Source organism: Apostichopus japonicus, chromosome 9 (genome assembly GCF_037975245.1).
Source record: "Apostichopus japonicus isolate 1M-3 chromosome 9, ASM3797524v1, whole genome shotgun sequence".
NCBI classification, from domain to species: domain Eukaryota; kingdom Metazoa; phylum Echinodermata; class Holothuroidea; order Aspidochirotida; family Stichopodidae; genus Apostichopus; species Apostichopus japonicus.
This window is the reverse complement of record NC_092569.1, coordinates 20,266,529-20,293,934: the sequence shown is the minus strand read 5'-3', so window position 1 is coordinate 20,293,934 and position 27,406 is coordinate 20,266,529. Positions and strand designations below refer to the sequence as shown.

The window sequence follows — 27,406 nt, the reverse complement described above, 5'->3', positions numbered from 1 at the left end:
ATGGTTCATAGACAGGAATTTATAAAAATTGTATTCTCTTGAAAATTCGTTCTTGTTTTAACTCCAAGGGAACACATTGAGTTGACATAGAACCGCCATGGGTATAATGAAAATGGTCTAGTTCTATCAAAATAGGTGGTTGCCGTGGGAACCGAGGTCAAAGGTAACGTGATTCGAGGCAAAGGGCAATGTTGTGTCAAAAACTCCTCTTAAACGGTTTAAAGGCGTTGAAATATGCAACTCCACGGATAACCCTCTTGTTTAACTTGTAGGAATTAAACAGATATGTTGTAATTACAAGAAAACTCGGGAAGTTATATAAGTAAGTAAAGGTACCAATGTGACAAATGTAAGTCTTTGTACGAATTAACCATATAATATACTAGGTCAACGTTTATTGTACATTTTATCCTAGCACATAAAAAAGAAGAAACATTTACCCTTTCGACTCATGGTGAACTTGCCTGTACTTTTTCTTCTTTACAGTTCAAACCACTTTTTGCCATCTTGCCATATTAAACTATATTATATCGTTGTACAACATACCGTGTGGTTTGTACACATTCTTCATCAGATCATACTTCAAACTATTTTAAAGACTTTCCTTCCACGATCATACAGAATATAGTTAATTTGTGGTACATTGAATGTCACTTTAAGTAAAACGTCGGTGAGTAAATCCCTTTATGAAACGTTGTTATGCTTTTAATACTGTACAATGTGTTTCTATTTATGCTGTGTCTGTGAAGGTGACATTTCTCGCCGTTTCAAGTTTAGCGTCAGTCGACGCAATAGTAGTACTTCCAACGTAGGCAATTACATCAATCCAATAATGCTTGCTGCCAAGTTATGTTAAAACATGGTTCTTTTTTTGAAATCTTTGATCAATGGTTATACATTAATCAACGCATTATCATGCTTAGGCATTCTTAACAGTAACTCATTAACAAGACGAACAATGAGATGCTTCGAACATCATCTTGTTCAAACTTGATACTCTGCCAACTATATATGTTTTATGAACTCAAGAGAGTTTCTGACTCTCAAAAAGTGACTCGACAAACGTTTTAAATATACTACGTATACATAATTTGATCCTTAATCACTCTCAGGGTAAATCTACACCTGTATGATAAGGGGATTTGTATGTAGGATTGCATTGATACGTAGTGTTATTACAACAGAAGGTCTACTATTATGCATCTGTCAGTTAATGCTTCGAACGATTTATTCTGCTGACTACACAGTGAACACAACCACTACAGTTTATATGATCAGGGAATTTTTACGACCAATTTATCGAACGGACAACTGATTTGAACTATCCTTTTTGGATATTTAATGTCGCTAACATCTTTGTCTTCAGGGATATCCCTGCAATTTACAGGTAATGTTGACAGTGTTTCTCTTTCAATTCAAATTTAACAACGTACTTTTAAATTAATGATCATACTTTTCTTTCTTCGTTAAACAGTTCCGTACTTGACAACAACTTTCATTTTAAGTATTTTTTTCAGAACTGTCATCTCTGTCGATGAAGATTAAATCTTGAATTACCGTTTAAGTGTTTCTTAACTGAATACAGTTGTCAAAACAATCGAGAGGTTGTTGAACTCTATATGACAGTTTCCTTTTCATCGTTCAGTTTATTATATAGCGACGAAGACAACATATAATTTCCGGGTGATGAAAGACGTGTTTGCTATAATAAGTTGCAACATTTGAAGATGACCGGTATTGACAAAGTAAGTAATTGGCACGTTTCCTTACCATTTGAGTTGATTTGTTCCCGCGCTGTTCCCGCGATGTTGTCTGTTAACGACGACCGATGTTCCATATGTTATTGACGGTGCTTTAATAAGTTACATTTTTGACATCCCAAGGTAGTCACCTTCGAACAGTCGAGTAAACGCAACATGTTGAGCAGTTTGTTTTCGGTTTTCCTTGATTATCTTAGTACGTTTCAACGGCCGAGTTGAGGTAAGTCGCATATCATTCAGTCGGACAGTGTGCGGTTGACTTTAAACATGCATTGCATTGTACTTATAATTATCAAATCCTAATAGATCGAATGACAAAGCACCACATCCTTCGTTTTGCAGTTACTTAACAATTTGCAAGAATCAGGTTTAAGTTTACGAGGTATTCAAATTGTTTAAGACTTAATCACGTTTTGATCTACTTAGAGAAACTGATCCCATTTAATTTTAATAACACAGCAAAAGAAAAAAATCGCAATGACATTGTTTGCTCTTATACAGTGAATTTTCCTTTAATCTCAGATAAGGTAGACAAGAACCTGCGGTAGTTCGGTATTGTTACCTGAGAGGAAATTGTCAGACACTTTTCGAAAAGTTTGTTTTCTCATCAGCCACACGAGACTATGAATAGCAAACATATTTTACTGCTAACTGCTTGTTTGGTCAGCGCTTTCTCCTTTATCAAAGGTTTGTCATCTTTCAATGTATTCATTACTGAGTAATCTTCAAGTCCTTTGAGTTGTTTTGTGGTCTGTATTTTTTCGCTGAATTTTACGTTTTACCTTGCTCTGATAAAAGCCATGTAACATTCCATTGTAACTACACTGAAAACTTAAATTGGTTCACCGACTAACAAAACGTTAGTCCATCTGGTGCCTCTCCCGACTAACATAGCCTTAGTCAGTTGCTATACCGACTAATTTATTCCTTAGTCAGTTGTATTTCTTAGTCGGTCATCTTAGTCCGTCAGCTTAGTCGATCAACAATTTTTTAGTCTGTAAATGTTTATTAGTCAGTTACATTAGTTGGTGACATTAGTCGGTCTTTACCGACTAATTTATATGAGCCACCGACTAGTTTATAGCAGGTTTTACATTAGTCAGGATGGTGCCTCTCCCGACTAACCTTTCTTAGTCGGTATCGACTGACTAGTTGCACTGACTAGATTCACTGAAAGAATTAAACCCGACTAGTTTCACTGACTAGTATCACTGAAAGAAAAGAGAGCAGAAGAAACACAAATAATGTGTACGTTGGCAGTATTTATTTCTGATAAAACTTCTGATCTCTACAAAAGGCTGACTTTCGACAGATAGAGAAGAAATCACTGTAAATAAAATCTGAAAATCTGATTTTTTTTCCAACAAAGTTAAGACAAGTTAATGGATCAAACATGAATCGCAAAAGTATAGCACTGCACAATAATGCAAAGTTGAGTCTTGGGCAAGGGTTCCTCATGACTTTCGTTTTAAAGTGGTACCCCAAATCGACACCAGTTAAGTCTTCACGAACAAAGAGTGTTTCTCTTAACTACAAATGGCCTCCCACTTGTCTTCAGGAAGCCAAAATCTGCACCATTATTGACCTGTGAACAGAAAATATGATATACGTGTAAGCACAGATACAGATATAGCACATGATAACTCACATTATCATAAACATACATTTACATTAAAATTTTATAACATATTGGGAGGTATACATTTAAATCTAGGTCCCTCAAATTATAAGCCAGGAATAGCAGCTTTACCAAATTATTATTAGCTTTGCACAGCATAACACCAAGTTATTTCTCAAAGCTTAATAATTATGTTAATCATGTTAATAATGATCCCAATAGACCGGGATCCCAGAGGGTTTGGTTAGCTGGGAAGGTAACCAATTGCCTTGTACATCACAATGTTCACAGTGCATTCCTGTATATGAAACCAGACGACTGGCAAACCGACTGTGGTGGGTGTGGCTGGGAGAGCAATTTTAAAGTCACCTGATAGCTAACCTAGATCAGTTTTCATGGTAACACATCAAAGTAAGTACAATATGTCAGGTATGGCCCCAAGAGCAACAAATGGCCATTGCCAGTAATTATTGGTGGTGGGGTACCCCAGCCAGTGATCTATAATTGACCCCTCAAGGCTGACCTAGGTCAGCTCATGAGGTAACCACTTGAAAACTACTGGAAAATGGTATCACTTCATATGTAAGGGATGGGAATTTCCAGTAATTTATATTGGGGGGGGGGGGGTACCCCTGCCAGTAGACCCCCAAAATGCCCATTCCCTCACTGACTTAGGTCAGCTCATGAGATAACCAGTTGAAAAATTACTGGAAAATGATAGGTATCACTTCATATGTAAGGTATGGGCATTTCCAGTCATTTACATTGGTGGGGTAACCCTGTCAGTAGATCCCCAAAATGCCCATCCCCCATTGACCTAGATTAGCTCATGAGGTAACCAGTTGAAAACTACTGTAAAGTTATTGGCAGGACTCTATATATATCTAAGGGATGGGCATTTCCAGTAATTTATATTAGTGGGGTACCCCTGCCAGTAGACCCCCAAAAAGCCCCCCCCCCTCATTGATCTAGGTCAGCTCATGATTTAACCAGTTGAAAACTACTGGAAAATTATTGACAGGATTCTATATGTAAGGGATTGGCGGACTCTGGCAGTGGTGGCCCACCAATATAAAATACTGGAAATGCCCATCCTTACATATGAAGTGATACCTATCATTTTCCTGTAGGTTTCAACTGGTCAAATCATGAGCTCACCTAGGTCAATGAGGGGATGGGCATATTGGGGGTCTACTAGCAGGGGTACCCCACCAATAAAAATTACTGGCAATGCCCATCCCTTGTATCTGAAGTCCTAACCAACATTTTCCAGTAGGTTTCAAGTGGTTACCTCATGAGCTGACCTAAGTCAGCAGTGAGGGGTCAATTATAGATCACTGGCAGGGGTACCCCACCACCAATAATTACTGGCAATGGCCATTTGTTGCTCTTGGGGCCATACCTGACACATTGTTCTTACTTTGATGTGGTTACCATGAAAGCTGCTCTAGGTTAGCTATTAGGTGACTTTAAAATTGCTCTCCCAGCCACATCCACCACAGTCGGTTTGCCAGTCATCAGGTTTCATATACAGGAATGCATTGTGAACATTGTGATGTACCAGGCAATTGGTTACCTTCCCAGCTAACCAAACCCTCTGGACTCCCGCTCTACAGATCAGTGAAAATTTGACCAAACTTATGAAGCTTGCACGTAAATGATATACTAGACTGGGTTTTTTTTTAAAACAGGTTATGAAAAGTATCTTAAATATCATTAAACAGTTGGGTACAATAGTCAAACTCACTCTTCCATCTTTTTTCTCTATGGTACTTGTTCCTTTGCTTTTTGGACTCTTGGATAAACTCTTTCGTTCTGCGAAGGGTACCAATATATCATCTTAACACATGTCTTTAAGCCATATATAACACAGTTCTCCTCTTCTGTTGTTGCCTCCACACTGGTGTCGTACATCACAGGAAAGCTCACCCTTGACTTAGATATTTGGCTTTTCAATTCCTGCTGGAAGAAAGAAACAGCAAAGTATTCATCATTTGAAAATAAAATAAAATAAAGTTGTCACCACAAAGTTATGTGAGATTTGCTTCCACTATAGTCTCAAAAAACAATCCCAAAGTTTGAACGAGAGTGTATAAAGCTGAAAATTTGAACGAGAGTGTCATCACCATTGCAACCAGAATCAAATGCCCAGAATACAGAGATAATAAAACATGGGCTAAATCTTTGTTTGTTTTTATGATCTTTAAAAATATAAAATTTTAGAAACAGAAATGCACTGAGCCAACTTATTTATAGGCCTAATCGTTTTTAGTTGTTATTTTGCTTGCTCACATAACAAGCCTGTTTAGACCTAGGCTAGAGGAGAATCAGTACTTTGATACACTAAGTTTGTCTTCGGTCGTTTTGATATAGTCTTACTAGTAGTACTAAAGTATATAATGGACCGGCGAAGACTAGAGAATACCCAGAGTTTTAGCAACTGTGTTAAACTGTATCATCTGATCTATTATTTACGCCAATGAGTTTCATTCAATCTAGGATCAAAAAGAGAAAACTAATTAATCTTAACCTTTAAACTTTGCTACTAAACAGATATGCTTGAATTACAAATAAATGTCAAAAAAACATCATAATCTAAGAATCGATGCATATACATATACATAAACAGAATAATTTGAATTCGCGCAAGTGAACCCTGCACTACATTGGACAGAAAAAAAAACGTGCAATTAGACCAAACTAAACATACTCAATTTTCCGTTACTTCTACATAAAATATCAATGCAAATACAACAACTTACTCTTTTGGCAGTATACTAAAAGCACATGTTATAATAACTTCAGACTATCAAGCTTTCCTGAGAAAAAACGGTTAATACTTCTTCTTCAAAAAAACATCATAATCTAAGAATCGATGCATATACATATACATAAACAGAATAATTTGAATTCGCGCAAGTGAACCCTGCACTACATTGGACAGAAAAAAAACGTGCAATTAGACCAAACTAAACATACTCAATTTTCCGTTACTTCTACATAAAATATCAATGCAAATACAACAACTTACTCTTTTGGCAGTATACTAAAAGCACATGTTATAATAACTTCAGACTATCAAGCTTTCCTGAGAAAAAACGGTTAATACTTCTTACAGTAAGCAAGTCGACCGTGAAGGAATGTCGCAATTGTTTCCTGGGCATGACCGGAAATTAAATACTAAAAAATGATAAATGAAAAGGTTAAATAGAACTGAAGCGTGCATCCTGACTGCTCGCAACATATAATACCGTTGACTAGCCAACATAATTTGTTCAGCCTACTGTGACTGTACGTTTGAAGGTCTAGCCTTGCTTATTCAATATCACAAAGCCTACCCATTTAGATTCACATGGGAAATTACAGGAAATCTTTACCAAATGAGTGTAGACTTCAAATAAACTATTGAGCCTTATAGTTCCAGCATTTGTTTGGGAATAAATAAGAAGATTATGTGCCACTGTTCAATCTAGCCCGATACACACATAACACATTGTTAATTGGTGTTTAGGATGCACACTTTAGTGTTGAGAATGCACTGCAGTACCCAGTAGAAGCCTATAGGCTACTCACTGTCATTGCACTTGTGTATTGCGAAACGCCAACGTGACAACGGTAGCGTTACACTAACCATAATACAGTACTAGTGCCAGTGGCCTAACAATTAACTTTAAGTTTACCTTCAAATTAAAGGAATAACAGGTAGGCCGATGATGCAGTTAATACCTCCATTCTTCTAAAAACCTTCTTGGGTGATTTACGGTTGAAAGTTGCTTAGAGTGATCGTATGAAACTATGCCAAGCCCAGCAAGCTGCCGTTGCCTCTCGGTTTCCAAATTGAAGTGAATCGAATTGGGTTAAAATACATTAGTCTGTCGACACCGACTAAGCTACGATTATGGCGTAAATCGGGTGTCCGTATCGTTCTTAGTCCATGGGTTAAAATACCTTAGTCCGTCGCCACCGACTAAGCTGCGATTATATTTTCCTTAGTCAGTGTAAACTAACTAAGAAGCAGCGATGAAACGAAGATTTTTGCTAGTCCGTGTGCATTGACTATCGTTACAGACTAATTTAACGTTAGTCCGTGGCAATATTGACTAGTTTATTTTTTCAGTGTAGATGGAAGTCAATCGTCTAAGAGACTTACATCGATAAAACTATATCGACTACTCCTATCGAATCATTCTGATCTCACACAGGATAGATATACGTGAAAGAAGATTCATGTTTACTGCTTCATTATATAATCAATTGACGTGTATAACTGCTAGCATATGTGTATAATCTCTTCTCGATTCTGTAACGGTCCAGTGTCATACTATCTTATTGTCCCAAACTTTAGGCAAACATATAGTTGTAAGGTGTGTTAGGTGTTTACATGAAGGATATGTTATATCTAGTTGGATTTTGCTTCACACTCAGGTGAGGGAAGGACCACTGACCACGAACGGATAACCTCAATTGTGTCATCAGACAACAGTCTCACGTCAGAAAATTATTCAACAGAAAATGAATTATTAACCACCACTGCTGATGAGTGTAATATATCTTCAAGTTTAATTTAGCTACGGCTAATGTAATCACATAGTACCATGGGCCAAGTGGGCCATGTAGAAATCTACATACCACGGTATACCATTGTAGTTGTTTTGCCGTATTAAAAACCAAAGATCTTCTTAACATCACCGTGGGCTGAATAACGTTTCATCCCTAGTTTAGGTCTAGCATAATAAAACCACGTACCAACGCATGTCGATTGTCTTTATATGATAAGCAATACATGGGGCCGTCAGCATTATGCTATTGATAAGCCTTAACCTTATTATGTAGTGTTGATTTTACAAGTATACTAATTAAATAAAGTATATGTGATTAATCATCAAACTAGTAGTTAGGCAGACAAGCAGCTTTTACAACAGTATTTTTCTATACACCCCTTTTTTTTCTCTTTCAGATCCATTAAGTCAGAAGTCTACACAGAAATTGTTAGTTAATACCAATTATAATGAGTCATACATCACTGCAAGTGAGTACAAATAAGGACACATAAATATGTAAAACACATAACATGTTGTATTTTTATGATGATGAACATTTCAATTTCACTTTGCCTACGGTTATGACAGAAAAGCAATGATTTGTTAAAAGGATTATGTAAATTCACAAATATTGCCGAATTTTGTAGAAGGCCTACATGACTCATTTGGAAATTTTAGGGCGAATGGCATTTCATCTAGTTTTTTAATTTTGTTGTCATTTTGAAATGATCAAGAAATTCATTATTTTGGCTGCACCAAATGGCTTCTTCAAAGTCCCTTTCATTTTATATACTTTAAACAAGTTGTATTCTGTTACTTCCAGGAATATACATTTCAATCTATTTGGAAACTGAAAGTAAAATTATCTTGTTTCCTGCCATTCTGTGCTTACGTGTGATAGTGTTAGTTTAACCTTTGTATTATACGACTGTGATATACAATAACTTTCTGCTATATATTCAAATTTATCTTTGAGGACGAACTTTCTATTTTAATTTAACACAACCATCTTAAGATGATAGCTTAAAATAATTATTTTCATTAATTGATTTTTCCTTTTAATTGCCCTCAGCTGTACTGTTTGGTCCTCCAGTTAATATCTTCTTGTCATTTCGCACGCAGATTCTTTGTGTGCTAATGTCTTCATTTGATTTTAATCCATTTATCTTACGTAGTAATAATCCGTTCATGGTAAAATAACACCAACAGCTATCACATATCTTCTCATGTGTAAAAAAGATGATACTGAAAAGAACGGAGCAATAAAAAGATGCAAGGAATGAAATATATACACAATGCAGTGTAGTAATATAAGCTTTCTCTAAATAGAAACTGTTATCATAATCATGGTTCTCTTAAATTAATCAGGGGAAACGGTTCAGTTTTTCTCTTCATTGCTGTCATTGGAATTCTGTGCATTGGCTTTGCAGCTTGATCGGTAACATCATATCTAACACTAAGGTACTGTGTAAATTCATATAATATACTAAAATATGTGTCTTTTATTATTCATGTCTGCTCATGCTTCGTCGAATTGTGGTAAGTAAAATATAAATATCTCCACACGGAATGTTGCATATTGTAGATCATATATAGCAATTCACTCCATTCTGTGATCATAGACCGAAATATGTCTACCTCCTGGATTTTGTAATCAGAATAACGTCTAACGTCTTTCACGAAACGAACTTCCCAACACTATATTTGACCTTTATATCTCTCTTGATTTCTGACAGCCCGAAGCTGATAAATGCAACAAGTTTCTTCATATCGAAGTTTCAGCGAGATCCTCCTAAAGTTTTGACTGACACCTCAGCAGCAGCAGTATACGAACCTGGAGATTCTACCTATTACCAAGCAGATGATAATAACCCGTCTGCGATACAAGATACTGTGGGTAAAGCAGAGTTAAAGAAATCTCTGAAACTGAAGTCACTGTCTTTTAATAAAAAGGATGATCATGTTAATACCAGTAGATCTCATCGGGAAAAAACGTGTGGTTCTGAATCTGCGTCGTTCATCGACAAAGCTGATAGATATTATGCGGATTGTGATTCTATTATATATTTCGATGTAGGCGAAGTATACGCAACGATGGAGTAGACTCAATGCAACACACAGATACAAAAAAATTGCATTTGTTAGGTTATTTATACATACTTTAAAAGTCATTGCTCGTGATCGGTACGCATGCGCGGGAATTGGCAACTACCGATTAACAATTTTGATTAAATATGGAAGACGACGTTCGTTTGGCTTTAAATCGGCAGATCGTCTGTGGAGTAGTATTTTGAAATAACGATCAACGAAAGTTTATGTTGTCTTATTTATTTAGTGTAAAGTTCTTTCAATCACGTTGATAAGAAATATCACGAACTAAGCAATAAACAAGAATCAATTGCTACTAATTGACAATCATGTTTGTATTGATATCTTCAACTCAAAATTGATGATATATAAAAAAAAAAGGAAACAAGTTATCTTTTAGCAAATCGCCATTATTCAGTCAGTTTCAGAATTTATTGATTAAATTGATTTAGTACCGAAAAACAGCATAAGTTTAGACTAGATCTCCTGAATGCTATTTTCACCAAATTTGATTCACAAATGTATTTTGCAGCGAGAGTGTTGTTGTCTTACATGTCATAATAATAACTGACATCGAAAAATCATACCCAGCTTTACCAAACCTAATTAGGCTTAATGTTAACATGCTAAAAAAAAACAACGAAACAAGAGGAGCAAACCAAAAAGCTCTGCACCGCTGAAATGCTGATTACACCAATAAATTTAGTTCTTAAAGGAGTATTTCTTAATTTTGAAAGCAAAATACTGGTTCGTTTGGATTGAACTGTCGAAGAAACGATTTCCAGCCAGAGCAATTACAGTCTTCTGCCAAAAAGCAGCCGTAAACTTACTGTATGTGGAATTAATCAGACCTCGTCGGACAACCTTGACAGAAGGCATCATTTCCTTGTGCGATGCTTTGATAATTATTCTGACTATATAAGCTAGCTAATAATTTACTGTCTGTTTTACTGTTACATCAGTAACATTCATTCACTCTATAAACGTTAAATGTTACTAATTAACACAAATCCATAAAGAATTTGTAAAGAGTTTTTGTGCTAGGCATTGTTTCTCATTCAAGAGTGTATGCATTTTGTAAACCTGACCATTACTGCTTGTACACACGAATACAAAAGTCAACGCTGTCGTCGATAAGAATTAATAAAAACAATATTTCATACATCTGAACAGAAAATTTAAAGCAGAAACTCGTCCGCTTTGGGAAAGTATGGGTTATGTAACAACGCTTGTGACGTGTATGAGTTTGGTAGGAATATCGGCTGTCAGTTCAGTTGGTAAGTAACGAAAATCTTTGTGTTGTATGAACGTAATACTCAGCAAACGTTTATTTCCTACCATAATAAATAGTCTATGCAAATGATTTATTTTCTGGGAGTAAAACCTCAGATTTTGGCAGTCTTTTAAACGTTTGTTTTCTCTCATATTTTCGTGTAAATACTGCACAAGAATAAAAGGAATGCTATTTTACATCTATAATCGATATTCTGTATCAAATAAAAGTTTGAAATACCCAAGGAGGTTTTTCGTCGAAACTCCTTGGAAGTAGAAAATATGAAATGTGTTACTTTTTTTGAGTAAATCAGATGTATTAACACTCGTGGTTTACTGAGTTAATTCACACAGGTTGCCCTTTTTTACAATAACAAGGCCTTAACGTGACAACTAAGACCAATGCACAAGACATGTTGTATCTGTTTCTGTAAAGTTGTAATGAAGAAATACCATGATATTGGGTGAAAGTAAGATAATGTATAAAACAATAATTAGCATATATTTGAAATAAATGTACTGCAGACTTGTCATAGCAACAAACACTAAGTTATATTGATCGACAACTCATCAACAGAAACTATCTGTATGTATCTCAAAATAATGTTTTCAACTTTCTAATCAGATATAATATTGTTAAATATACACAGTGTCTTCGTCTCTTATAATTCCAGTCAAAGATTTTGGATATATTTACTTCAAACTTATTATTAACGGAATACGTCACCATGAACGTGTCAGTTTCCTTCCAATGTTTGTGTTGTCCTTTCTGTTATTCTAACATTATGTTCTTTTAGAGTTTAACTAGTAAATCTATTCGTAAAAATAACAAACTAAATGTGAATGTTACTTGTTAACGTATTCATGTTACTACAATACCTTTTTTGAATTTGTTTTAAGGATGATTCTGTGACCGCATGTTTCATTCTACCAACAGGTGGGAACTACCTTGGTTGCTATAGCAGTAACCATTCCAGTGTACTTGATGTAAGAAAAATCCGAACCGATCTAACGGTCTCACTTTGTGCCCGAATATGCGACGTGGATACCTATACTTTATTGGGGCTTCAGTATGGATCTTACTGTTATTGTGGGACGGATCGAAGTCAATACCAGGCTTACAATACTGTTACAGATACACGGTGCGATACTTTGTGTTCAGGTGGACCAACGTGTGGTGGTAAACAGGCAATGGCGGTCTACAATAGTAAGTTGTTAAATATAAAAACATAAGGTGGGTTAAATATGACAAAACATTTAAATTGACACTATTAAGAGCAAACACATAAAAACAAAATACAAATGCATCGCATTGATGCTACTGTAAGTCACTGAAATATTGTCTTTCATTGTTTCGTCGACATGAGGTCAATTTGATCTTCTTTAAGAACTATGAACACATTATTATGAAATCAACTTTTTCAAACACGTCACGAAGAGCTCCAATGTTGTTGTTGCAAGTCACTCATAGATGTTTCTGTTTAAATAAAGTGTTCGTAGGAACCACAGTACTGTACAAGTAACACACATCAAGTTGAGTCTTGAAGATATACGAACAATACATCGTATGTAGACAATATCGGCTAGAACACAAGTAAAAACAAAGCTTCTTTTAAATTAAATTTACAGCAGAATCCAGGACTGCAATGTCTGAAATATTTACTTGGCCTGTTTTGTTTTCCTACAGATTTTACTTATTTTGGATGCTTGAACCATACGACTGACCATGACTTTCATTTCATGGGATCAATTACCGAACTAACTCTTAGATCATGCATGGAACGTTGTCAAGCCTATCCTTTCATTGGCTTAGCAGAAGGAAACAAATGTTTCTGTAGCTTCGAGTCTCCGCGCGACGGAAACAACTCTCAGTTTCTTGAAGACCACCAATGTGTAGAGGGAGGAATAACTTGTCCAGGTGGGGAGACTTGTGGAGGTTATGGATATGTTGCAATCTGGGACCACATTAAGGAACTAAAAAATATAAGTGAGTCTATTGCTATTCGTGGTAATATTACAAAATTGCCCCAGTCATATAATTATCACGAATTTAGAGCTTGGAAAAACCGTTCTGTGACGTGACATATTTTACATTGAAAACATTTCCTCAGGGTGAAAATTGCTTCAAATTTACTTACTTAAATAGGAAATGTTGAAATAGTTTGAATCAGATGTTCTGTTTACTATAAATTTTTCTCTTTTCTATGTTAGCACCATACTCGATTCCTGTTGAGGTCAACTTGACAACCGAAGCAACTCCATCTCAAGGTATGTATTACCTTTCACGTGGGATTGTATATTAGTTGGTTACAGGTTAACGAATCCAATTTACAATGACCTAAGCAAATTATCAAAGCGAGAAAATTGTTAACCAACGAGAATGATCATGCTTAACTATGCTGTTGTATGATGATCGCCGCATTGACCGTCAACCTCGAGTAGCAACGTGATGTAGGTTACCATAAAATATAGGCTACGTATACTATATTATGCACTTGCTCTACTTTCATGCATTGAGCAGTATTACAGCAGGAAATGAACAACTTAATCTTTGCTATATATATATAATACATAGGTGTGTGTGTGTATTTTATGGTATACATATACATATGTGTGTGCAGGGGGTAGGACCAGGGGGCACTAGGGGCACGTGCTCCCCACTTTTTTTCAAAATAGCAAATGTGCCCTACTGGTAAATAAATATTTTCCCCTTTGATGAAGAACTGTCTTTTGGATATCTTAAGCGTTTGTTAATTTTAATATTTTATTTTAATTATTTATCTTTAAACTGTACATGCTAAGGATTTAACCGAGGTTGCTAAAGACTTTTGTTCAAGTAATGAACACAGGAGGATTTTTTCGGAAAGTTCTAAATTATGGATGGACAGAAGTACAGTATGTAGTACAGTATGCAGGTTGATAGAGTCACGTGCACCATACTAGTATTGATAGCATACTAACACATTATATATATTTAAGTGACATGGCCGGTGTGTATCGTATATAGCATAACGAGTGGTGGTTGAGAAAGTGCCCCTCTGATGTTTTGCCCCCAAGTTCTTACTCCCCTGTGTGTGTGTAGGTTATGTACTACTCGTTTTATTTATTTGTATTTACCTTATGAAAGCTTGTATTGTTCATTAGCACAGATCCTGCTGTCGTGACTTCCAGCAGGTATTTCATCACAGCGTTCCTGTTTGTTGTAGGAGTGTTAATTGGTGGGATTGCCGGAATTGTATTGTGCAGGTAAATATCGATATTCTACTATATCATAAAATAAACTAGTTATAACAATAATAATATATCAATTGTGTAATGCTAAGGATTCAGAAGCCCCGGTCCAGTGTGAGAGATGGGACCCATCACCGTTCCTCTATCTATACTACATGACGCAATGTCAAAATACCACGATATATAGAGAAAGAGCAAGGGTTACGTTTTCAACAATGAAATAGACTAATGAATAGGCATGCTGATACTCAATCCTTGCAAATATTTATTGAAAAAAACATGACTGTTGTTGTCATCTGTTGGCATATACATGCGGCATGAGTTTACCCCAAGGAAATCATGCAGCTCCCGAACGAGTTTCCTTGCGTCTGTGAGGTTTTCAATAAGAGGTTAATCAACGGTCTAGCGTGGATGCACTCGGGCTCCGCCCTCGTGCATCGCTTGCATTATCCCCCGATCGTGCATTAATCCTGTGAGTAACGCACGCTAGACCGTTGATTAACCCCGTTCATTCATACACTACCATTTGTGTGGGGGAAAAATCATAAAAAAAAAACATTTTTGGTTAAATATAACCGAAGATTTATTAAAGTGATGCCCCGTAAGTCGAATTAACGATTAACAACCAGCATAACATTAATGTACATGTGCAATTATAAAGTAATACTGAACGATAGTGAATAATGATAAAGGAAACGTCTTTGAAAGGCTGTCATTCATAAAAGATGAACCATAATAATATTTAACTAATTTTTGGCAATATTGCGGCCATAAAACTATTTTTGAAAGGTCTCAATAACAAGGAACTACAAACAATTACTAATTAGCTTCATCATATCAATGCCCTACAGCTTCTGGTTCCCATAGCAACCATTCTAGGGACAAACATGTACGTATGGTATACAGCCATACGATAACATAGTAGGCCTTGTATTGAACACGTACACTCACTTGAACGTACACACTACACAGTGCTTGGCACTGCGGTCGTTTAACTTTAACTTTATAACACTATGAGCAACATAAAGACCTTGCGAACATTTAATTACGGACAGATACTGGATATATTTAAACTCAAAGCATCCACAACTGTTTGGTGTTTTAATACGGATATTACTATGAATTTTGGAAGTAAACATTCGCAGGACTTTGGAAAGAACATTTGGAAAACAGTTTGGACATGTTAGACGTTTCAGCCCTAACAGCAGCAGTAACGTTAATGTCATTGTTGGAGGCAACAGCTGTGCAGCCTACACTTTGGCCTAGACTCGAGTGCGGATCCATGGTTTCGCGTCCTTTACCTGTGATGGCATCTTGCAAGACTTTTGAACAAGATTTTGTGTTTTTGATGAATTTCAATAGCTCAGCAAAGCAGACGACAAAACATGGTAACAATTGTATTCATCCACCGGTAATTTTACCGTGCGTTACTCACAGGATTAACCACGGTCAGCTGACCTGAACGGACCAATAGGATTTAGGAATCTTTACTAAGTATGAATGAACAATATTTTAATGTGACCGAAAAAATCCTACATCAAGGAAAAAATCAAATAAGATAAATTTGGAATAGTTTATATAAGAATTGAGTTTCTACATCAGAATATGTCAACACAGATAGATAATGCGCGTGTTCAACTTTTTCTGATCCATCAAAATGACCAAATAGTCTTATATCTCTACATTGGGTACACCATTTCACTTTGACACAACTTCGAGCGCACCTCTGCATGCCGTAATGTCATGAAGACTTGGTGTATTTTTTCTCTCTCTTTAAAATTAGTTTATCTTCATTAATCTTACATTTTGCCACCAGATCTACGATTTCACGTTGGTACCTTACGCAGATGCGCCCCAAACCGACAATTAAATATGATAACGAAAGGAGACCAAATATAGATGTACGTCATTCATATTTAGCTGAGAACCCGGATGATATGACCGACGTGGAGTATGTTGTTGAATCATATCATGGAACTCTTTGTGAATCAATAGATCATTCCTTACAAGATACAGGCAATGTAACGGTAGGAAGGGAGACGGGACCTTCACAGGAAGCTGACTCACTTGATGCGTATGGATTAGGGTTATATGATATCTAAACACGAAATGTACGAGGAGTTTTTTTTCCACTGTTACCGTTATTGAGAACACGAAGTGGAGTTTAGTGTTATAGCTGATTTCGCTTAGTTATAACTTTAAGTATATAAGATTGAAGCGAGTGTATATATCGACATGGAAGGCAGTTACTTTACAACGCTAGGCAGCCACGTATGCCTAATCCATAAATGGGTTATTACTTACACTTCCGATTTACAGTCTTGGATAATTATTAAATTGTAAACAATTTTTAAGGCCAGTTCAGATGGGAACTTCGCCTGGATCAAAAAAATCACCCACCTTAATTGGGCATGCCGAGGATCGAACCCATGACCTCCCAAATGACAGGCTTCATTGCTTTCAATTACGTCGTTTTATTCACTCAACAATAGCACTGTTTATTTTTTACTCTCTTTCTTACTGTTTTTATTTTCCTTCTTCCTTTACCTGAATTGCAGCAGATTCACAGTTTACTAATAAAATATGTCGGTTTAATGTACAACATCGGTTTCGATACGTGGCAGTTTATAGCAATATACAGGAGCTATTTTATCATCAGTATGAAATTAACTTATCAACCCCTTTCTTTAATTTTCTTTCAATATGTTACTGACATTGTTATGATTATCTTTTGGTTTCATTCAATACTATTATTGTCTGCAACAAATAAATCAACTTTCGTTGCCCTCTTCTCTACACTAACAGTGTTTCGTGACAAACAGGAAGTCACTTAAACGTTGGTTCTATTTTAGGGAGTGCGATATATTAACACATTAAATTTTTAAAAAATCATCATACAAACTTTATTGGAGATTTAACATGTATATTGTTTTGCTCATGGATATTTACCCCTATCACCAATAAATCTAACAACAACACTGTCAAATGTTGTCTAAATATGAGTGCCAATATTATGCTACAACTTTCGTTGGCACTCAAGATAAACACAGAGAAATTTATAGCGCGATTGACCGACAAGAGGTATTGCACTGTTATCAATGAATATATCAATTCCATCAACATTAGGACTAGAACAACGTGGAGAGATAAATTGGTTTATACTCATTTAACAAGAGCTGAACACTACAACTATTTTTTGTTTGCACTTTATATGTCGAAGATCTGAATGTTTGGTTTTGATTTGTATCGTAAAAAAAAGCCATGACGGTATGCTTGTTAATGTGTGTTTACTCGTACTTGTCTGTAACGCTTTGATTGTGACAAGATATCTCAATAATATCTCATATGTTGTACTTAGGTGCTTCACGTGAGAAGAAGAACCCACTACCAGGATTAGGAGGGCAAAGGGCAAATACAGTTATCTGCAGCCAAAGGGAAGGATGATTCAAACTTGGATCTCTCGCCTTCTTTACTATTTTACAGTTAAAACGTAAGATTGGTTGCAGTACTATTTCTCTCAACCAATCGCATCACATCATCACCAGCAATCACATCACATCATCACAAGCCTCGCGAAGGTCAACGGTTATTACTTTGGATTATAATAATGATGACCTAAGGGAATGCCTGAAACAGTTGATATATATCTGATGTTTATTTCAAACAATCACTGCACTTTTTCGGGGGTTCTTCCTGGATAAGGTCAAGGGTTATTGTTATGCATGATAATAATGTACATGGACGAGTTCATTAATTGATATATTTATAGTTTATTAGCAAAGTGTGTATTCTGTTTTTCACAATTGTTGGAAGATTATCTTTTTCTTCCTTTTAAATGTTTGGTCTTGTTTGGAATAATGTGAAAGTGGGAAATAAAATCAAACATTTTAAACCCTTAATCTTACAACAAATTAAGGAAACTCACGAATACATATCAACTAATTAGCCGGTGCATAAATAAAGATAGATGGTACAATTCACTATTTGAAATGAATTTAAATTTAAACATACATTGAATTTAAACATACAATTGAGAGGTCGTTTCATTTCAGTGACATAGATAAAATCGTGGAAACTTTAGGAACCATGATATCTAAAGACCGCAACCTTCTAGTCTCAGATACCACAAACGCACGACTATTTACATAAGCACCGTGCACTTTTGCATTTCTGGTTTAAATTTAGCGATAATTTGTGAATGCATCTGTGAACAGCAGACTGTATGATTATAAGTAATGTAAACAAGGCTTTCGTCTTTCCTTATTTCCTGTAAAACAGTTATCTACAGAGAAAAGAAAACTACTATTTCTACTCAAAGAGAAATTGTTAAAATTCAAAATGCAACGAGCATTGACAGATTGAGCTAATATTCCAGATGTCACAATTTCAATGATAAATACAAACACTTGTTTTAGGAATGTAATTTTTGAAAGCATCTGCCAACAAGGGCAGATGTAGACGAAATAGCTAACTGACACATAATATTGTAATGTGGCAAGGTCCTTCTCTAATCTATACATTTCCTTACCGCTATCAATAGGAGTAATGGAGTAAATTAACTGTGATGAGCCGCTCGCGATATATTGAACTCAGTATAGAACGGTATTGATACAACTTTGAAGTTACTACATAACAATATGGTAAATCCGTATTTGAATTTGACCCCATGGAACTGTCCTCTTGCAAATGCGTAATCACAACGAAAAATCGAAAATAATGATACCATATCAATTTACAACCTAACGCAGAGATCTGGAAATCAGCAACGACAGAAGATAACTATTGTAAAACTACTGTTAATGATATTGATATGATATGATGAAATGGCATAACAAATTATCAAGTTGAAATTGTTTCGTGAGACAGTTTAGGGATTTCAATATGCATGACAATATGCATTTTCTTGATAACAAACTTTACGTCCACAAACCTCCGTGGCGAGGACAAAATTATTACGCACGGAAGTTGTCACTGAATGTTGAGCAATCAAGCGATGGGCCGGTTTACTTCACTATGTAGTTCCTTCAAATAAAGGTTTTTATATTTATTGTGATTTCTTTTCTTCTTTGCAATAGGCAAATGTCAATCTCAGTTAAACTTCAAATGGAAATGAGGGCAATATTCACCTTTAGATATTTTAATATCCCATGTTTTAATATAAAGAGGAAACGGTGTTCAATTAAAACAGCATATTTCTGAAAACGAGTTCAGTAACCAATAAAGAAGAAAACACCGAAATCAAGTTTCCGAGGACTTTGGACACCAACGGCCACCACACACATCGTCCCCGTGCCTTTCAATGCGTGTATTGAAGCTTTAACCCTCCGAACCAAAAAGAGAACTCTGCGCCTTGTGGACTGCCTATATACGCTATTGTTCAATATATGAATACAAATCACATGTCTTTATTTATTAAAAAACATGACTTAAGTCTTTTTCGGATTCTTTCAACTGTAACACGATATTAAAATTTCCCGGATAGGTTAAGGAAAACCATGACATAACAATGTAGAATCTAATAAGTCGAATCACTTTACAGGACTGCCATTGTCCTATCATATCGTATTGGCCAGGACAGTAGAAACCCACATAAGCGACTTGTAGCAAATTGGCAAATTGGCAAAATGGCAAATTGCCACGAATCAATCAAATCCTGTCTTGGTAAGGAGTTAACACATATCAATCGTTATGCGCCGCTTCGTGTGTTTCGGCATTCTGTTGTTAATTCTTTCTCGGTAGGAAATAACACATGTTAAGAAATTTTTACACACATTCAGTTTTAACTGATTAACGGTTTCTCGCACTTTTAACTGATAAATCTTTAAACTGAGTTTCAATGATAAGGCTATAAACCGGGTGCACATATACAAGAAAGATTGAGAAGCGAATAATGCTAAAATAATCCGCAGGACTACGATATCAGTGTCAATTACTGTAGCAAACTAAAACAGTATAAAGTGTTAGGCATGCGAGTGTTATCTCAGGTAATACTTTCTGTTCGGTTTTTCAATGCAGGCCTTGCTATAAGAATTGCATAGAATACAAAGTTATTCATTTTAATAATGTAGCATATATTTCTAAATCACTGAAATGCATGTAAGCATGTTTCGGTTTCTTTATAACCGATATATCTTAATATTCTCTTTAAATATACCTGAATGCAGAATACTAATGAAGCATATCGATGCTTTTGGTTTCGGTATAGGTTAGCGTGCAGTCGATAAAGGCATATTCTCATATATGTTATGTTCTTAATCAACGAAGACAACTTGGAAGGTTGGTTTGTAGCAAATACGGCATGAGGCACAATGTACGAATAACTGTTCATGATTGAAATGAGACAGTTTCCTCTGTACCATATTATGGTGGAATTGAAGTCATAATCTTTGCACAGGATTACATGGATACATTTGATCATGTGTTTCTCAAGCACTGAAGTATTTATAATTGTGATTTTGTGTGAAACAATGCTGTGTTTTGCAGGTGAGCTCACTTTTGTTGTCTGAAAAATATGAACTCGTTCTGTGTTACATAATGAATCTACAATACAACCTTCATAGTAGAATACGGGCGAATTCCTCTGAAATTCACAATGCTTTTCTTTTCAACATCATTATATTTCAACTATGTTAGAATAAGGAACATTTAAATTGCTATAATTTCTGGATAAAGAGAATTCCAGAACGGTATACCTTCTACTATTCAGTGTTTCATTAATGCGTAAACATGGCAAAAGTTTATATAAAGGTATAATCATGCTAAACATTAACGAAAATGCTTCTTGTCTTGAAGAGCATTTATGACATAGAAGAGGAAGACGTGCAGAAAAGACGTGCACATTTTCAACTTAAGATAAAACTAATAGTGTAAATCAATGAAAATTCTCAAGACGGTTAACTTTTTGAGAAATGTTGGCTGACCCATTTCGTGACCTCAGTAAACCAGTTTTTCTTTTCGATGTCATCATATTATTTTCGTAAATCGCTTCACCCAATCCGACCAAGATCATTTTTGTTTGTTCTTAAACAGACAGAGACTACTTAGGATGCTTTTCTGGTAACTTTGACGAAAAATTTGAAATACGGCTCTATCAAAGTGATTTAAGCCATTCAAATTGCTCTCGGTTTTGTGCCGTTGGGAGTTATACACACTTCGGCTTGGAAAATGGAACATATTGCCACTGCAGAAACGGGGATGACGGCCTATATGAAAAACTCACAAATGTTTCTGACATAGAGTGCAATACATTCTGTGCGGGAGCTGTGAAATGTGGCGGAGAACAGGCTCTGGCCGTGTATCAAGGTAGGATATAAAGACAGCGACTGTTGTCAACATTTTAAGGATAGGGTTTGCATACCTCTAAACCAACATTTCTTATATGCTTATGGAAAGAAAATGACTCATCTCCATTTAAGATATCAAAGCACTTCAGAAGAGAAAATATTGATACTGTTATATTCTATTAGGTTTTTCTATGGTCACGTATACGATATATCATACGCCGTAAAACGATGTAATAGCCTGTGGACAATAACATCACGTGACTTAATTGTTCTCATCTTATCTTCATTTGTCTTGGCAACCATCTTACACCAACTTCCAAAATTTCTATCATGCAAATAAAAAAAAAAATACATTCAATAAAGTAACATTAACGGAAATAAAAAAGTTATTAAATTAATCTTTCAAGCCCAATAAAATGTACACTAGCTTTGCTCATTGTAAAGTTTGCTAAGTTACCACGGCAATGTTACAGCTTGGATTTTAGGCAGCATATACTTTCACATGTTAACAATGTCAATTGCTTTCGATTTTATTATTCCCCATATCACATTAAAGCTAGACATTGTTTATATTCCATTTCTGAGTTAGTACTTCAAAAAACATAATGAAAGAACACCGTGTCGTACTCGTTTAAACGATAACGTAATGATTACTGGTGAGGTCGTTAGGGCATCTGTATTTCTAGATTCTGCATCAAAGAACAGCATGTAATACTCAATTTGAATTTGTCATAACTATGTCTTCTGGAGTTCATTTCTGAGTTAGTACTTCATATTACACAATGAAAGAACACCGTGTAGAACTCAATTAAACGATGACGTAGCAATCCATTGTGAGGTCGTAATTGTGTATGTTTTTAAAAATTGTATATTAACAATGTTATTATGTTGTCTTTCTGGAGTCTGTTATTGAGTTTTTACCTCGGATGAATTACTCAAGGAACATCGTGAACTATTTCAATTTACAGTGTCGTTTTCTTGTGCGATCGTCATTGAGTCTGTATTTCAGATTCGATTTCATTGATCAACATGTATTACTTCATTAAATGAATATCCGAATATCTAATTTACGTGTTTGCATATTTCATATTCATTTACATATTAAGACGATCAATACCAGGGCTGCTTTCATCATTCTTCAAATGATAGTTCAGAAATCTTCCATTTCGGTGGTAAATTTCCGGATTTAACTTTAGAGTTATGTCAACGTAAATGTATGTCACATTCATTCAACGGTCTCATTGGAGGTAACGAATGCTTGTGCGAAGACGTACTCCCTTCTAAAGATGTGCACAAGACGTCTTGCTTTGAAAATGGTGTATTTTGTTCGGGAGCCGAAAAATGCGGAGGCAGTGGAAGAATTGCAATTTGGAAACAAAAGGCTGCTAAGAGGAGTAAGTTCAACTTTTTCTTACTATTTCACTCTCAATTCGACATTTCATAGGATTTGGATGAATTTTGACCTATCTTCTTCAACGTTGTGGTAAAAATAGTGTAATGGTGACATTTTAATCGTGCCAGTATCATAAGTATTTGCTATTATGTTCACACTTGATGTTTATCTGTACCCAGTTTTGCTGCCACTGTTGGTAACAATATTTACCTTCTTGTATATCGCAAACTATTCTTAAATAATCCCTTTTCTTATTTGCTATATAAATGTTACATGAAATATGTATACAAGGTCGTTGAGTTTGAAATACATTTATTCAAGTCCTTGAAATTATAACAAGAAACAATATATATATACATTATACTTTGGGTTTCGTATGAAAGATGAACTTTAAGAAAAGGGTCCGATTTATGACTTTTAAACATACAAGAAATGTTGCAGAATCACGTTCCAAGTACTGTCGTTTCCAACTAAAATATAATATTTTGAAAATTATTATTTTGAATAATTCCTGCTGGGAGTTACAGCAATATGTCGGTAAGTCGAAGACATTTGTAATTGAATGTAGTACATTTAATGATTAACAAGTTATCGAGGTATAAAATTATTATTAGTTGAGTTATTGTCTCTATTCAAAATTCTATTGCTAAAACAATTGTAATTAGCTTACAGAACTGAAATCAATGTACTCTAAATAAGACAAAAAAGTTATATCGTTTTGCATAAACTGTTAATGGCAGTGTAAAATGAAACTAATGTTGATTCACGGAATATCCAGTATCCAATTTATTTGGTTTGATCTGATGAATCATTTTAATTTACAGAAAGCGGTTTCGGTAGAATTTGTTTCCTTATATCTTCTACGTCATTTATCCTTGGGTGCATGTCGGTTATTGGCTCGGTCTATTTCATTTCCAAGTAAGTATATAATGGTCTATGCCAAACGTTTGTCATACGCTTTAGCTCGACGCCATAGTTTGGGGACTGGACAACTCTAGGAAACTCCATAATCATTATGCAGTATTTTTTTTGTACAAGCAAACCCCAACATTGGGAAAATTACATAATGAAAAAACTTACCAAAAAAAAACTGTGAATATAGGGAGGAATTACCAAAACAGCCGATCATGTGAATAACCCCTGTCTTGAACATTATTCCTGTATTACCAATGCCTATGCTGCAAAGCGAAACATTGTTAAGAAGAACTACGGCGTTACTTACAACTGTCATTGTGTTGGTGCAGATTAAATATTGGCCCGAGGGAGATAGGAAGTGGAAGACGAGGGGCTATTTTCAAAGATATATGTACTGTTTTAGTTTGAGGGTTCTTTATTGTTCTTGTCTTGTTTCATGTTTTTTTTTCATATTATTATTCACAGATGCCGCCCAGGTGCTTTAAGGAGCATAACACGATGGTGGCGACGAGCACGGGAGTGTCCACTGGATTCGTATTTGTCATGCACAAGTAGCGGAATAAATAACTGTGACGCCTCTAATGTAGATAATGAAAATGAAATTACAATGGAAAGGAATAGATGCTGTGTTAGACATTCTTATCACGTAGGATCCTTCAAAATATCTGCTCCTGTCGATATGGATCAACCTTCAACTTATATTGCAATTGAAGATAGCAATCTTGAAGTTGAACCTGCTGTGGCGACATACAAGACATGTAGAGGAGCTTCATGTCAATTCTTTGACCAATCAGTAAAAGAAATATTGAAATCATATAGTTCTCCATCTTCTCAGGATCATGAAGAGGTTGATGAACTTCAAAATATTGAAGAAGACGAGAAGAGCGAAAATAGTTCAACATACTTCCATAAACTCATAGAGCCTTACGCTGTCGTTGATATTGAGGTATGTAGAGCGCATCAAATACCAGGTGTGACAGATTGCCTAACGCAAGATAAACTCAACTATGAAACAGACATTCTTAAATGTCGGAAAAAAGAAGACAGTTTTTCTAAATAAAGAAGGGCAAGAACATATTGAAAGGGACACGACAGCTCGTAGGGGTATCAATGATATTCACTCCACAGATAGTGATGATGTTAATTCGACATTTTTAAATGCTAAACGACTTTTCGAACAGCTTCAGGGTCCTAGTTCTTTGCAAAGGGAAAGTGTGACCGCAACTAAGAATGTTAGTTCATGTTGTCATCATTCTGCTTCTAACACTATAATGTATGCTACACTCAAGGAGAACAGTTCTGAATAGAGCGTGTTGATGGGTACGGTTTATACAGTAAGATTATTATGTCAAAGAAAAACAACAATCATGATAGCTAGAAATTGCACTTTGGCACGCATATATATGCATGACACAAGAATTGCTGGGATTCAATGAGTGACCATTACGGAAGTCGCAACGTTCTTCTCCATAAAATATGTAATAATTCAGAATATTAGTTGTTGTAACTTACTATAGAGTCATTGTAGACGTGGGGATGGGTAGGCGGGGTGGGGGATGGGGCCCTTTTTATTTTCTGTTTTCATCGTCTCATCTTCGTCTCTTTTGGACAGTGACCCACAGTAAGTTATCATTTCAAAAAATATCGAATGTCGCTCGGTACGCGCCACATGCATGTATTATTACAACACATATTGTCCATTGTGCTATTAGTTGTGAAGTAGAAGTATGTTACACCATAGGCAGTAAAAATAATAATAACAATCCATGGATATGAATGCCCATTATATATGTGTCAGTTCAATTCAATTAAAATTGGGTTGAATGCAAACTGAGGATAAGCAAAACTGAATAAGACCTTCTCATGACATTGTCTTTTTAGAAAATGGTTTATCGTTTGTTTAACTTTCCCTTTCAGAATTGTCCAACTGTCCAAAAAGGCAATCAACGCAAAAACGAAAGTTAATACAATACTTTACATGCAACTAAGCCAGATAATATAAGAATAGATATTTCATATTCGTTCCCTGCCAAACAATGATGAATATTAGACCTGTTTCAATCAACTACAAATTAAAGTATATTTATGTGTACATGCTTTCATGAAATGAATTGTAACGTTTTGATATTCTGAACAAAGCGTATAATATTAGAGGATTATTGGGTAACGGCTACTGTTATAAGAAATATACCTAACTGGATACAAACATTGGGCTATTTCATATTATTGTACTGTCATAGTTAATATAAACTAAGACAACTTTTTACCCCGAAAGGGTAATGTGATGTTTTCACATTTGAAACCCTTGCTATGTTCTTGGAGTGAAGCAACAGGGTAACGTTTCCATCCACCGTAAAGATCTTTCCTTCATCGCTTGAGTGTGCTACCACCAATGTGTAATAAATTCAACACAAATTGCAGTTTAAGATAACAAAGACGGTTGTGAAACCCCTTCATATTTTAATATCTTCATATAGAGCAATAACATTAAAGCCAGGAAAAAACCTATAACGATACAAATTTATCATCCGTTAGATACTAAACGATGACTTTGGCAGAATCTTACTTTCGATTTCCCTTAGTTTAAGATAAAGGGGAAGACTTTATTATTATATCCTTGACAACATGTCATTTATCCACAACATGTTTTCCTATGAAGATTTTGTGTGCAATTGATGAACTGAGCCAATGGTCAACGTGTTAGACAAAGTCGGCATCCCAATTTAATTTATTGACGCGAGATGTTTAAAGGCTCATTTCATATGGTTTACTGTACAATATTGACTGATGGCATTGGGTTAACGATTTACAGCATAACAAAATGAATTGTCTGCCAAAAGTAATCATTGAGATATGATCCACGAACATTTTGAAATAGGACGTGAATAGTTTAATGGACCCTTCAATTCCAACTTCCAATAGCACAGTCTTGAGAGCCAGATACCTTTAAACGCTAAGAGATATACTCAGGGTCAGCCATAAAGAAAAAATGAGATATATGAAGTACAAACCAATTATCTTTACTCTGCGGTTGTCAGATATTCTCGAGATCTTTGAGGACAGGGATTAGGCTAGGCTTCGACCCGAGAGAAGGAACACTACCAAAAAGTTATTTCACTACTATGTATACTTTTCCAGCGTTACTTCCAATTTGAATAATAATGCAACTATAGAAATTCACATCCATAATAAGCTTGTAAAACGACATTGATTACATTCCTTGGATGATTCTGTACATTAACATGTTTATAGTTGTCTTATGTTTAATGTTAGTTCCATATCAAATGCGCACTAATTTTATACTG

At 35.5% G+C, this 27,406-nt stretch overlaps 2 protein-coding genes and 1 long non-coding RNA gene across 7 annotated transcripts; 2 read left to right on the top strand and 1 right to left on the bottom strand.

Moving 5' to 3' along the window:
* The first annotated feature begins 1,645 nt into the window (after positions 1–1,645).
* Positions 1,646–18,812, top strand: LOC139973136 (uncharacterized). Of its 4 annotated transcripts, XM_071979582.1 has the most exons (10): positions 1,646–1,745; positions 2,283–2,447; positions 8,336–8,407; positions 9,656–9,816; positions 11,181–11,284; positions 12,217–12,486; positions 12,967–13,266; positions 13,491–13,547; positions 14,429–14,525; positions 16,327–18,812. In XM_071979582.1, exons 5-10 carry the CDS (start codon positions 11,218–11,220, stop codon positions 16,610–16,612), a joined length of 1,077 nt encoding a protein of 358 aa, XP_071835683.1. In that variant the 5' UTR covers positions 1,646–1,745; positions 2,283–2,447; positions 8,336–8,407; positions 9,656–9,816; positions 11,181–11,217; the 3' UTR covers positions 16,613–18,812. The 4 variants fall into 4 exon arrangements, 3 of the variants coding, with proteins under 3 accessions (XP_071835683.1, XP_071835682.1, XP_071835681.1); XM_071979581.1 differs by lacking the exons at positions 1,646–1,745; positions 2,283–2,447; positions 8,336–8,407 and adding an exon at positions 9,288–9,380; XR_011795143.1 differs by lacking the exons at positions 1,646–1,745; positions 2,283–2,447; positions 8,336–8,407; positions 9,656–9,816 and having other exon boundaries at positions 9,890–11,284; positions 14,424–14,525; positions 16,327–16,363.
* On the bottom strand, positions 2,580–7,494 carry LOC139973154 (uncharacterized). Its single transcript, XR_011795150.1, has 3 exons — positions 7,059–7,494; positions 5,126–5,340; positions 2,580–3,345 (listed from the first exon to the last, which is right to left on the bottom strand). It is a non-coding gene; the product is annotated as an uncharacterized lncRNA (long non-coding RNA).
* Positions 18,813–20,432: 1,620 nt separating the features above from the next.
* On the top strand, positions 20,433–25,557 carry LOC139973125 (uncharacterized). 2 transcript variants are annotated; one of them, XM_071979564.1, is made up of 5 exons: positions 20,433–20,993; positions 21,540–21,812; positions 23,041–23,187; positions 24,011–24,104; positions 24,567–25,557. In XM_071979564.1, exons 1-5 carry the CDS (start codon positions 20,927–20,929, stop codon positions 25,159–25,161), a joined length of 1,176 nt encoding a protein of 391 aa, XP_071835665.1. In that variant the 5' UTR covers positions 20,433–20,926; the 3' UTR covers positions 25,162–25,557. The 2 variants fall into 2 exon arrangements, with proteins under 2 accessions (XP_071835665.1, XP_071835664.1); XM_071979563.1 differs by having other exon boundaries at positions 20,470–20,993; positions 22,900–23,187; positions 24,567–25,551.
* Positions 25,558–27,406: the final 1,849 nt, after the last annotated feature.